The sequence below is a fragment of the Hippichthys cyanospilos genome, chromosome 11 (genome assembly GCF_059441005.1).
Source record: "Hippichthys cyanospilos isolate Australia breed blue-spotted pipefish chromosome 11, RoL_Hcya_1.0, whole genome shotgun sequence".
NCBI classification, from domain to species: domain Eukaryota; kingdom Metazoa; phylum Chordata; class Actinopteri; order Syngnathiformes; family Syngnathidae; genus Hippichthys; species Hippichthys cyanospilos.
In genome coordinates this window covers 160172-172926 of record NC_142379.1, presented here as the reverse complement: position 1 = coordinate 172926, position 12755 = coordinate 160172, and the positions used below count along the sequence as shown (strand labels likewise).

Sequence of the window (12755 nt, the reverse complement as noted above, 5' to 3'; positions counted from 1 at the left end):
CCGGCGACGGGAAGGGCACCGTTGTTCACACTGGCAGGCGCTCTAACTGAATGAGGGCCGTTTCAGAACGGCCCGGCACGCGGGACAAAAGCGGACGGGAGCACGTGGGACAGTCGTCTTTTTATTGTTTATGTACAAACACGAAGAAGCCGCCGGGCCCCGCGCCTCACACTCGGGACGGGTACAGCATCTGGGGGGAGGGATAACAAAAAGAATTCAACCTCGACGGGCTCGGGCGGAGAGGCGAGAGACAAGCGCCGACTTTGACGCTCACCACCCGTATGCGATGGCCGATGGCTTTGGCCGGGAGGTTGCTGGTGAACTTTGCCCTGACCATCCCGCTGTTGCCGTGGGCGCGCATCACCTTGCCCCAAATCACGCGGGTCTTGTTAGGCTTGCCGCCGGGCGTCACCGTTTTCCTGTCACGCACACGCATCCCGATTAAAGTAGGGGCTTTCGCTCATCGCTCGGGGGGCACCTGTCGGGAAGAGCGCGGAGGGAGTCCCCGACTTTTGAAAGGGAGCCTTACTTCTTGGCCTTGTAGACGTAAGCGCACCGCTTGCCCAGGTAGAAGTCCACCTCGCCGCGGGTGTAGCAGCCCTCCAGCTTGAGCAGCGCCGTGTGCTCGCGTTGGTTGCGCAAGCCGCGCTTGTAGCCCGTGAAGATGGCCTTGCTCCACAGCCTGCGAAAGAGCCTCATCGAAATTCAACCTTAAAGGGACAGTGCGCGAGATTTGACCGCTTTTCATTCGAAGGGAATAAACGATCCCGAGCGTGAGAACCTCGCAAGCGTCCGTTTGGAATGTAAGGGTAGGTGGAGGTGCGGAGAAACCGCGCGACGTTCTTGAACGCGTGTTGTCCAGAAGCGGCCGCGAGCCGACAGCTCTCTGACGTGCGGACTTGGGAGCGAGCGGAAAAGACGGGCCACGCGCGATGCGATGCGAGGCGAAGCTCGGGGCCGGCTTACCTTCCTGGCATCTTGGCTTGTCTTCGCACGGGCTCACCTGCGAGTGAGACAGGACACGTTGGCGTTGGTTAGCGACACAACGGTTGGGGCGCGTCGACATCAACTCGCACGCGTTTCCGACTGCGAGAGCCGAGCCTGGCCGCCGGCCGAGGCCGGGCCCGGGCCGGAGCCGGAGCCCGAGCCCGCTTAGGCCCTCTGAGCTCGGCGAATAACTCGTCGGCGCGGCCGGCGGAGGTAGCCGCGGCTAGCATTTAGCAACCGAATCCGAGCTCCATCTCGGCCATCGTAAAGGCCGGAACGAGCCGAGTGTTCACATAACGCGGCCCGAAGACGGCGACGAGCCGCGAAGGCCAAATGGTCGAAATGCTCCAAAGGTTTTCGGCTTTTAGTCGCTCGCGTCGGGTTCCTTACCTGCTCCGCTAGCGCAAATATGGCGAAAAAGACTGCGCGAAAAGGATGCCGGGAAATTATTGGCCAAATAGGTGGCCGTGGGGCGCCTGTTCAAAATACACACGCCGGAAGTTTTCAAACGTAGTTGCGTTTTGGCAACTAGGAAGAAGCGCCCCTTCCCCCCGCCACACATTCACGATCGTTTTGACTCCGGTTCACGCAAACATCTTCGCTCGTTACTTTGCGTTCAAATGACATTTGATGGCGCAGCAATTAATCGACAACTTTTCTGATTTCCCATCAATCGTTTGGAGAGCTCCTTTTTCTTGAAATTGTGAAAAAAATCAATTATTGTCGCCTTTCCAATGTCACTCATCCTCCATGACGGCAGATTTGCAATTGCCTTTACTCCAAAAGATAACATTAAAACGCCGCTAACGTGCGTTCTCACTTTTGTTGCCGATTTGGATGTTACGGTATCACATAAGCGCACTCCAACCGTTACTGCAAACCCTAACCCTAACCCGAAGATGATGGAAATGTAGCCACTCGGCGCTACACGTCCAAGCCGAGAAGGTCTTGTCAAGTCACACCCCCTCACATTTTTTTAGAATCGGACTCACCCAGAACATGTAGAAGGGCCGACTAAAATTGTATTCACAGCGCTCAGAATCCGTGGCGATCCGAAGGACGGGTAAAAGAAAAGAAAAAGTTAGGAGTTTTCAAAATGACGCTCACCGGGAAAGTATACCGCTGGAAGCGTTAGTTCCTACTTTGGCGTAGACATCTTTCCGAGAAAATTCGGTCAAAATAAAGAGATGAAAGGGTATCCTAGTTCACGCGGACATGACACATTAGGGAAAAACATATGAAAGACGACATTGCATTTATTCACTTTCCGATCATGCGATCTTTGCTGTCAAATGTCAATCACTTCAAAAGTTATACAGAGGAAAAACGGGCAACCGCTTTTTTTTTTTTTTTTTTTTTTAACAGACTCGCCAGTGGACTTTTGAAATACTATGCCGAACGTAGCTTGGGTTTGCAAAAGTTTGATGCAAAAGGTAAATAATGCAACATACGCAGATATTCCAATTCCGTTATTTATTTGACAGACGGCTGCATTCTAAAGTCTTTTTTTTTACAGCAAGACAGACAAGTGAAAATGTGTCAAACACTTTTGAATGAAAAAAGTGGAACTTTCTCAGACTATTGCCATGGTAACCGACACAAACGCAACCCGTTTGAGGCGCGCGCACTCACTCCCCGAATCTTTATATACACGACTACACACACTTTGTATTTACACGATACAATTTTACAAACAGGCAGACGACGCAGCCCCCCATCCAGCAAATGTCCCAGAATGCAACAAGGGGGGGGGAAGGGGGCGATCACGTGATAACCGCGTGGGGAAAATCGCAAGTGCGCTAGAGAAGTAAACAAAGTGCAAAATGTGACGGGGACAGGAAAAAAAAAAGACAAGGCCGCACGTGTGCGTAGTTAGCCCGGCTTGCTCTCGCCTAGCCGGCCCATGGCAGGGCAGGGCAGGGCACGACCCCGAATGGCTTCGTTTCAATGTTTTCTCGGCGCGTCGTTCCCGTTCACCTGCGGCTAACGCTCCGCTACACGGCTGCGCGCGCAACAAAAGCGTCAATTGAGACATTTTCGATTTTGGAATCGCACCTTCCTTTTAACGCTTCGAACGGCCGGCCGGGACTCTGAATACAGTCGCAGAAGCTGCGCTCAACGCGGCGGAGGGCGCGAAGCCGTCCTTTTCCATCGTCCTTTTCCATCGTCCTTTTCCATCATCCTTTTCCATCATCCTTTTCCATCATCCTTTTCCATCATCCTTTTCCATCATCGTTGCTAGCTCCGAATCAAATCAAATAAATACGGCCGAGTGTTTGGAGACGGTTTCAAACAAAGGCGGCCGGAACTTAGAAGGGGCTTCGCTTCGCCTAAGGTCAAGACGAAAGTCCGAGCGCGGCAGCGATACGCCTCAGGGAGAACAAGCAAACACGGGACATTTGGCTGTTGGCAGCAAACAAGGTCGCCAAACGGTGGGCCCCGACGGCAAGGGCACAAGCGTCGCGTGCGCCCTCGCCGGCCGGGCCGCGCTAAAGCTAATGCAAACAGGTGCAGAAAAACGGCGGCGCGGCTACATCGCGGGCGAGGCTCCGGACGTGGTCACCCCGTGTCTGGGAGGGGCCAGGTGGAGAAGCGCGCTGACGGTGGCGGCCACCTGGGGGAGCCCTTGTTCCTCCAGGATGTGAAGCGGAAGACACAAGTCGCTCTGCTCACCCACGCGGAACGTGGAGGGAGGGGGAGGGGGTGGGGGCGGGTGTGGGGGCGCAAAAGAAAACAAGGCAAAGATGGATCAACGCAAGTGAAATGAGGCAAAACGGGATGGGCGGGAGGGAGCATGAGATGGAGCGACCCGTCGTTTCGCCCTGCCCAAAGGTAGCCCGGGCCGTCGCGCCGAAACGGGACCCAGCTCTACCGACTATCGATTTGCCCCCGAACGGCAAAGCCGGAGAGCGGCCGTCTTGCGTCGCCGGTGTTACCGGCAAATCGAGTGGCCGCACACATCCGGCGCCGATTCCGTTTTGAATTTCCCCCCTCGTTTTAAAGCAAAGCGGGGCAAAAGGGGGCGAGGCCGCACCCCGCAAAAAACGAGAATGCACAATTGCGACTACGGGGGTGGCGGCGAAACGTTACTTCCGGGCACGACGGCCCGAATACAGCAAAGCGACGGCTCGCAAGCCTCCGAGCGGGACGGGCTCCGATTAGGCCGGGGCTCGGGGCGGGTCCCCGACGTCGAGACGGCGCGTCGCGCGGCGTCACCGAGATCATTCTCTTTCGGACGACGGCAAACGCCCCCCCCGCCCGACCGGGTCACGCGGGAGGCCGCGTCGCTTTAGCCCCGCCTTACGCACGTGCGATGGCGTCATGAGAACGCAGAGGAAAAGGAAGGAGGGAGAAGGAGACAAGAAAACAAACAAGCCTGTTAATAGAAAAGAAGCACGTAAAGGAAGATGCGCAGCGTCTCACGCAAGAGACGGGACGGACTTCATCGGCCTCACGGATGGAGCGCCAGGGGAAGCCAAACTTCACCACCACGCGACCCCGAGATAAAACCAAGGAGAGCAATCGTCGGACGTTCCGATCGGCCGCGACGTCATGTTTTCTCGACGGCGTTCGCCTTTCGCAAAGCCGGCGATATACGTTTGCCGTAACGTCTTCTCGGAAAGAAAACGGGTTCCCTTAAAGCCTTCCGCAATCCTTCGCGATCGGTAGCCAGAGAGCCGCTCCATAAATTGAGAGGGCTTTCCCACGTTCCGACCTCTCCCTTGAACGGTGTCAGTTTGGCCCCCTCGGTCCTTCATCCCGAACGCGGAGCGCAAGAGTAAACCCCGAAGGCGCGCGGCGTCGGAAGCCGTCTCGCGACGGGCCTTTTCTTACCTGAGCGACGCCCATCCTGCGACACGCCTCCAGGAAGTTCTCCACGTTCCTCCGACATTTGGCCATGGTCAGTTTGGGCTGAGGAAACAAATGCGCGGGGGGGGACCGTTGGAGCGGCGGGACACAGGTTCAAGGGGGCGGGCGACTCACCACGGCGGGGGAAGGCACGTGTATGCTGGGGACCGATCGCGGCCGCACGTGATTGGCCAGGTGACACAAGACCACGCCGTCCGTCAAGGCGGCCCCCAGGTCGCCGGGCAACGACACCTTGAGCCGGCCCTCGATGTTCTGTCAAACACAAGCGAGGCGCGGTTCCTCATTCTTCTTGGCTCGCGGGACGAACGGAAGCGGCCTCTGACTGGCTTCCAATTCAGCCGGCGGAGGGGACGGACGAAGGAACGGCGGGAATATCGGCTAACGCATGCCAAACGCATGCCAAACGCATGCCAAACGCATGCCAAACGAGGCGGCGCGCCAGCCCGCGGACATAGAGCCCTCACGCCCCCCTCAAGCCGCAGGCAAACGGTGCGCTATCTTCTCTACGTATGTATAAACAAACAATTAGGCGACCTTTCTGAGTTGCTCCAGCAGCTGGGCGTCGCGCCCGACGGCGGCGGGCGTTGTCGGCGCGTCCCGCGGCTGCTGAGCGGCGGCGTCGCCTAGAGGACGAGGAGGGACCGGCGCGAGTCAACATCCCATCGCCGGCGGGCAGAGGGCGCCCACTCACCTCTCCTCTTCTCTTCGCGCTGGCTGAGGCGATACAGGAAGCTCTCCGGGCGCGCGCCGCGACAGGAAGCGGCGTCCGCCGAGCTCAGCTGACCGGGATTGGCTGGAGACACATAGCGGGCGGAGTTAGCGCGCGCCCCGGGGCGACGACGGAGGCTTGCCGCGGTCGCTCCCGTCTTACCGCTTGCCGACAGGCCGCCTCGCTCTTCGCCCTGCTGGCACAAATGCGCGCGTTAGCAAAACGCTCAGGTTTTGCACCCGACAAGTTTTGTTCCATCCGCGGGCTTAGGGTTACACTTTGTTCTTTCGTGAAACGCTATCAGGTCCGCGCAAATAGGTGACGGAGGACCTAAGCGGAGGTCGCAAAGCGCTTGTTCACAGCGGCGAAGGCGCGGGCAACCCTTACCATGAAGAGGGCGGAGTCGTCTGTGTGGGTGGAGCGCCTCAAGGGGTAGATGTTCTACGCACAAGCACAGGTCAAATGGACAAATGCAGGCGCGACGCGGCTAAGAGGAGCGCGCGGGCAGGGCTACCGCGCCTTCCGGCCCGGGCCCGTTTGGCCTCCGCCGACAAAGCCAAGGCACGCGCGCGAGCCGTTCCAACGTTTGGGCGTCGCGAGCGCCGCCGAAAAGACGGACCGCCGCGTCACGACTCGTTTTCAAGCCGAGCCGTTTGTGACCGATTTTCTCGTCATACCTATGGCGCGCCTATGGATATTGGCCCCGCCCGGAGCGTATTTCGCCTTGCGCGACGGGCCGGGGTACCTTGGCGTCTTTCTGCAGGGAGCGCGTCTTGTGTCTCTCCTCGTCGTACCTGAGGGCGGCCAGCTGGGCCTCTCGCCTCATCTTCTCCACGCCTCTCTGAGCCACATACACGCACGCGAGCTTGGGCGCAGGTCACGCGGAGGCCGACGTCCGTCGAGGTGACCTCACCTGAATCTGGCTGCCGGCCGGGGCCGCGGCGCCGTCCGCCGCGCTCCTGACATAAACGGCGCCATCAAAATCGCAACAGTCGCCGCGCCGACAACGCGGACGCGTACCTGCTCGGTCTTTGTCCGGAGTCTTCTGTTCTAGATGAGCCGGCTTTACCTGGAGAACCCTAAACAAACAAACAAATGCCAACGGGCGGAAAACATCAAAGAAAAACGAACCCAAAAAAATCCGACAAACGCTAAAACGAAAAAAAGCACACATAAAAGTGATGACAATACGTGAAAAAAATAACAATGAAAAAACAAGCAAGCGATGAAAAAAAGCTGTTAACGCGAACCCCCTGCAGCTGCTGCTGCTGCTAACCCCCCCCCCCCCTCCTCCCCCCCAAATGAAAAACCATCAAGAAATGAGAAATCCAACCAGCGAAAGAGTGGGAAAGGCACGAAAGAAACAAAATAACCAAAGGCAGAAAAGCCTCCTTTGACGAGCTGGTTTGCATTTCGCCCAACTCAAAAAGTGAGGAAACGTAGCGAGCGAGCTAGGCAAAGCGGACGTACCGCGCCGCCGATGCGTCTCTCGATGTAGGCCACGAACTGCGAGCTGAGGCTGGCCCGCTCTCCCGTCGGCGCCGTCCTGGCCCGCTCCTCTTCCTCCTCGCCGTCGATGAAGTCCACGCGCTCCGGCTCATCTGCGCACGCGAGCGTGTGACTTACTGGCACGAAGGCCCGCCTCGGACCGGACCGGCGCTCACGTGTCCCGTTGGCCAGCGGGGGGGGGCCGGCCGCCGCCGCTCGCCTCAACTCTTTGTGGACGTCCGGCGTGCGAGCGGGAACCTCCGAAAGCTCCTTGTTAACGAGCACACGCGACACACACGCGAAGTCACAATTTTAGCGGAAAGATCTCTCGCTACGTCACGAGGCAGCGGTGGTGGGAAATCTTTCGAGTCTAGCTCATATTTCTATCACGCCTCCTGATGGTAACGTCAACAATCTTTCAAGTCTTCTGCGGAGGACATCACAAATCCATTTTTTCCTGACCACGAGGTTCTAAATCTCTGCTTTCTCAAAAAAGTACACAGTCATGGGACGAAACAAACGTGAGAGCGCCTCCTTTTGACAGCGGGCCCCGGTTTACGAGATGAACGCCCGGGATCGTAACGCCAATTGGCCGTGTGGCGGACGATCCAAACCCAATTAGCAAATGCGTGTAAAACCATCAAAATTAGACAATGCTTCCTTATCTATAATATGCACGTATACAATTAAGTAACACGACAAATAAAAAATATATGAAGGATTTATTCACCTTCGAGCGACATGACGAGCTTGCGATGGCCATATCCCCTAGTGGGGGTAGCCTAGGCTAGGCTAGCTCAGCCTTCTCGGTATTTCTTGATTATCTCCGGCTTGGTTTCCATATAAATCATCTTCCGGCTTCTCTCGCGAACGTGACTAGCAATGTAGGGATCCGCGGCGAAGCAATTCAAGTTTGCGGAATAGAGACCGTGTCGAAAGTGCCCTAAATGAGATCGAGTATCGAGCCAGCCGTCCGTGCGACTCGGTGCGCCGACCAATAGCAGAGCAGCATCTTCATGACCCCGCGACGCCGTATCTTAGGGAGTCGTGACGCCGACCAATAGCAGAGCGGCATTGCAGAGCGGCATTGCGGAGCGGCGTCGCGCGCACTCGCCGCCAAGAGGGGACGTAAAAAAACGTGGCGGGCCACGTCGTGAGGTGAAAAACCATAAGGCGGGGACGTCGTAAACCGGGCTCCACCGTACTGTACGCATTTATACTCAGACAAGAGAGCGCTAGAGAACATACTCACAGCGCGTATACGTAATCCAGTATGTTTGTGTGCGCGCGCTGCGTCTAACCTCGTTTCCCGACCATCTTTTGTCTCCGCTGTCCACGCTGTTGAAGCCTGAATCCAAAGCTCCATAGGACCGGCCGGGGTACAGCTCCTCAATGCTGACGCGCGCGCGCGCGCGCACATGGCAGCCTTTTATTCGCGAGGCTCGGAGAAAGTCATACGCGACCGATAATGGCGAGGAGTTCGGACCAGGAGCCGGTGTTCAAAGTTCTCCTGTCGTACTCCGGGAGGTCAGGAGTGGTCTTGCTGGCCTCCATGTTGAGGAACTTGAAGATGTGAACTTTGCCCTTGATGCAAACCTAAACCAAAGAAGCTCGATGTTGACCGATAATAATGACAGCTGCCTTTTTGACTTGAGTGAGGAAGAGTAGGAAATTAGATGCGATAAATCAGAAGGCGTCTTCCGATTTTTTTCTCCCCCGGCCGCATCGGAGCCCATCCAGTTCCCCGCCATGACGGCCACTGTGAACTTGCGAGCTGTTCTTTGGGACTCTTTGGCTACGGGGATAAACGGGGTACCTGCGCAGGCGGCGTGTGGAGCGGGTTGTTGTCCAGTACCATGGTGTGCAGCTGCGACAGGCGCGTGTAGCACAGCGGGATGGACGTCACCTTGTTGCACGAGAAGTCCAGGCGCACCAGCGGCAGATCCGCCAGCTCTGAAAACACACGCGGCCAGTCACGCGGCGCCGACACACCGACTCCACGTTTGATGATGGCGTGGTGCGTCGCTCCATTTTTTTTAATCTCATGTGTATCTCGCCGTCCGACCGGAGTCTCCCGTCGCTATTCGCCGAATTTCATTCTTTTTCGCAGATTTACGCAACGGGTCAGTCCGTGCGCGCGAGTGTTATTTTGACAAACGGCTCATGGAGCGATCCGTCCCGAGCGTTGAAAAGGGCTCGCGTCCTTTGACGAGGCAATGCTAACGGCTGAACAGACGCGCTGTCGTCGGGGCTCTCCCGAAAAACGACGACTCGGGAGTTAGAGGGAGAAAAACAATAACGCTCCAAGCGGCGGAACATTTGCTCGAGCGTTCTCTGAGCGCTTTGGAGAAGCAAAGTCGGAACGAGTCCTTCAAACTTTGTGAATTTGAGAAAGAAAAGCGAGCCCTGAACGAAGCCATTTTGGGCGCGTGTACCCGGAGGAAGGGCGAGCAGGTGGTTCCTCCTGATGTTTAGGTCTCTGAGCGCCTCCAGCCGCCCAACCTGAGGGGGCAGCGCCCTGATCTCGTTACAGCTGACATCCTGCGGGGAGGCGGCGGCCATTAGCGCTCCGGCGATCGGTGCGGACCGGCGTCCGCGGCTACCCACCAGCTCCGTCAGATGCCTCAGCCGGCCCACCTCCTCGGGCAGCGCCGCCAGCTTGTTGTTGCACGCGATCAGAACCTTGAGCGGGAGACCGCACAGCACCACCGGCAGCGCCGACAGCTGGTTGCGACTGATGAGGGCGGCCGGCGGTGAGCGGGAGGCGATCGCGCTTGCGCGCGCGCGTTTCGACGCGCTACCTGAGGTTCAGGTAGGTGAGGGCCTGCAGGTTGATCATGTGATCGGGCAGGGATCTCAAACAATTCTGATAGACGTTCAAACTCTCCAGGGACACCAGCAGGCACACCTCCGCCGGAAGTTCCGACAGGCGGTTCCGAGACAGGTCTGCGTGCGTACACATCGATAACGAGATCTTCTTTACATCATCTTGTCGTGCGACGTGATGTTCCTCCGGCAATCTTTGTGCTTGTTTCTTAGTACGGGAAGAAAACTTGTGACCGCTTCCCAAAATAGAATCCCAACAATGGCCTGCGCGTGCATGCGCGCGCGCGCGCGCTCGCGCGTGTGTGCATACATGGAGTCGGGGCGGCAGTTGAGACCGTGGCTGGGTCGGCTAAGAAGGAAGTTGTTGTGTTGATTTTCTTGGCATTTGCTTTGGGAAGCGAGTGAATGAGAATCGGTGGCCGTCCGTCCTCCCTCAAGGCAACGGCGATGGAATTTAATACCCCCAACACCTCAAAGGGTTACTTTCCTTCACCGATGCATTTCTAATCAATTCTTTGCGTAGTCTGCGCTCTGAGCACCGTTCCCGCCTGAACAAATAGTAATGCTTAGCGAGAGGCGATATGACCAACTCTACGACACCCCGGAAGAGTAAATACTGGCCCGCCTTATCTGAGGAGACGTTTTTCTTTTTCTTCAAATTTCGGTTCCGTTAGGGGGTAGGGGATGGGAGATGTTGCACCCAGCGGGTCAGGTGAACATCAAGCGTTGATTTACAGGTTACAAAGTTATACTGCAAAAGACGTCCGAGTGGGGAAAACGTGTGTTTGGGACAGTCGTTCACCCGCAGGAGCAACTGTTCTTGTGAGTAGCGGTATCCCAAGGGGATAAGAGGAAGGGGTGTTGCCGTGCGTAAAACGTCGTCTGCTTTGTTGGCAACCCCAGATGCTTTCAATGTCAGTAAAACGCCGGTTTTTGGCCGGGCACCTCTAATTCCCAACATTGACCGCTACGACGTTAGGGTTAGTTTGCTGTCGTGACAGTCGGCCTTAAAAAGACGGTGAAAGGCGGGATTTCAGTCAACCAGCCCGTTGTCTCCACCGTTCTACCAATTAAAAGCGGCTGGCATTTGTTGATTGTGGCACCCATACCTCACCATAGAGAGCAAATACTGCCAGACATCACTGAAACCGTGGCTCCTTACAAAAACAATCTCATTTAGCAGGTGAAGCTACAGTTCATTCAACCTGATGGCATGTTGCAATCAGAGGAGGGGGAGCGCGGCGAGGTGGATCCATTACGTCGACCGACTACTCAGACAGTTCAACGTAGAGACGGGTACGCGCAACAGACGTTCTTCAAAAACACCAAAAGCCGCGGAAGTCATCGTCAGTACAACGGAAGCAAGTTGAATGCACTTCACTCCGTCCAATTCTTGTTTTTCTTGACAGCATTCATCACGAAGCACACATTGTTGAATTCATTCGGACCGCTGTCCAGCACGCAGGTTGTCTTGGGGGTGAAGTGACCGAATTGATTTCGAGTTTGGGACGGTAAAGTTCGAGTTAAACGACCGAGTCCAATTGGCAACCGTGAGTCAAAAACGTTGCGAATGGAATTGTCGATAAAACGCATCTGCGGCCCTCATTTCCATGTGTACACTCTTTCGTGCGCGTTTGAACGAATCACTCGAGGCTTGTTAGGCTTTCCCACTGGACACACAGAGCGATGTCATCGTATCGCGTTCGCAATCGCGTGAACACGCATACATCGTTCGACCAGTGAGTCTCGACTTGCTCAAATCGTTTTCCTAAACAACGCCGGAGTCGCCAGTTTGCGCCAGAACACCCCCCCCCCCCCCCCCCCCCCCACGCCAAAGTTGAAACGCACTTGAAGCGCTAGCGGGATGCTAATGCGCGGCGCTAGCTTCGGCGAAGTTGGCCAAGTGTCCGAAAGTTGGCAGTAGCTCGCCTACGTACGACGAGGACGGAAGCGAGCGAAGGCGTCCGGACGGTCCGACCCGTGGCTGTCGGTTGGCCGGCCGAAGCAACGCGCCGCGCCGCGCCGCCGCGCCGCGCCGCCGTCGCCCGGCCGGAACCGGGACCTGCCCGTCCCCAAAGCGCTTCGGCGACGGCCGGACTCACCGGCCCGGGTGGTGTCGCTCAGGTCGTGGTTGGCGGCGCCGCGGGGGAACTCCTTGAGCTTCCTGCCGCTGAGGTTGAGACAGCCGGTGGCCGCGGCTTCGTCCAGAGCCCGCTCCAGAGAGCGGTTCCACGGCACCGGGCCCGCCGCCGACGCCAGAGCCAGGCCGCCGTTGTTGTTAGCGGCCCCGAGGACGCCGGCGGCGCCGGAACCGCCGCCGCCTCCGACCGCGAAGCCGAGTCCGGTGTTGTCCGCCGCAGAGCCCAACAACACCGAGGCCGCCATTACACTCCGCTTGGTCGCGCTCTCCTCGCGCTAATGCTAATGCTAACCCTCCCACCCTAAACTTTGGACGTGTTCGTGCGCATGCGTGTAACGCAGGCCAAACTAACTTGCCGCCCAAACTTTGAAAACTTTTTATGCGGTATTGTATACTTATTTGAGTTGATTTTTCTTTGGCGTGATTACCCATTCGTCTTTGGAACTGATTGTAAATGATCAATTGTGCATTGAGTTAAGGAAAACAATAAATGTGGTCTGCTGCTCGGGGACGTGAACGGAATAAGAATTTCATTGTGCGGTATAATAATACTATCCTCAGGTCACTTCAACTCTTGAATCTTCATATTTAAAGCGCGCGCGTGTACGCACACGTACGTACAGCATTAGGTGCTGCTTTTTTTTTTTACCGTGTATGAACACATGCAGCAATAAAGGACAATAAGTAAATGCTTTCTTTTCGTCTTTGTTGATAAAACCAACAAACTGTAAACGA

At 56.6% G+C, this 12755-nt stretch overlaps 2 protein-coding genes across 7 annotated transcripts; both read right to left on the bottom strand.

Moving 5' to 3' along the window:
• Window positions 1-108: 108 nt before the first annotated feature.
• rpl35a (ribosomal protein L35a) lies at window positions 109-2077 on the bottom strand. Of its 3 annotated transcripts, none has more exons than XM_088427348.1 (5): window positions 1980-2077; window positions 967-1003; window positions 530-682; window positions 275-419; window positions 109-190 (listed from the first exon to the last, which is right to left on the bottom strand). In XM_088427348.1, the coding sequence occupies exons 2-5, from the start codon at window positions 975-977 to the stop codon at window positions 167-169; spliced, it is 333 nt and encodes a 110-aa protein (XP_088283474.1). In that variant the 5' UTR covers window positions 978-1003; window positions 1980-2077; the 3' UTR covers window positions 109-166. The 3 variants fall into 3 exon arrangements, with proteins under 3 accessions (XP_088283474.1, XP_088283472.1, XP_088283473.1); XM_088427346.1 differs by lacking the exon at window positions 1980-2077 and adding an exon at window positions 1378-1504; XM_088427347.1 differs by lacking the exons at window positions 967-1003; window positions 1980-2077 and having other exon boundaries at window positions 530-710.
• A 368-nt stretch (window positions 2078-2445) lies between these two features.
• lrch3 (leucine-rich repeats and calponin homology (CH) domain containing 3) lies at window positions 2446-12578 on the bottom strand. Of its 4 annotated transcripts, XM_088427335.1 has the most exons (19): window positions 11983-12567; window positions 9856-10000; window positions 9662-9788; window positions 9490-9595; window positions 8871-9007; window positions 8541-8650; window positions 8356-8449; window positions 7231-7324; window positions 7037-7167; window positions 6587-6645; window positions 6480-6525; window positions 6312-6407; window positions 5954-6007; window positions 5729-5762; window positions 5549-5650; window positions 5392-5480; window positions 4972-5109; window positions 4822-4899; window positions 2446-3652 (listed from the first exon to the last, which is right to left on the bottom strand). In XM_088427335.1, exons 1-19 carry the CDS (start codon window positions 12263-12265, stop codon window positions 3518-3520), a joined length of 2058 nt encoding a protein of 685 aa, XP_088283461.1. In that variant the 5' UTR covers window positions 12266-12567; the 3' UTR covers window positions 2446-3517. The 4 variants fall into 4 exon arrangements, with proteins under 4 accessions (XP_088283461.1, XP_088283458.1, XP_088283459.1 ...); XM_088427332.1 differs by having other exon boundaries at window positions 7037-7324; window positions 11983-12571; XM_088427333.1 differs by having other exon boundaries at window positions 5729-5759; window positions 7037-7324.
• Between the last annotated feature and the right edge of the window lie 177 nt (window positions 12579-12755).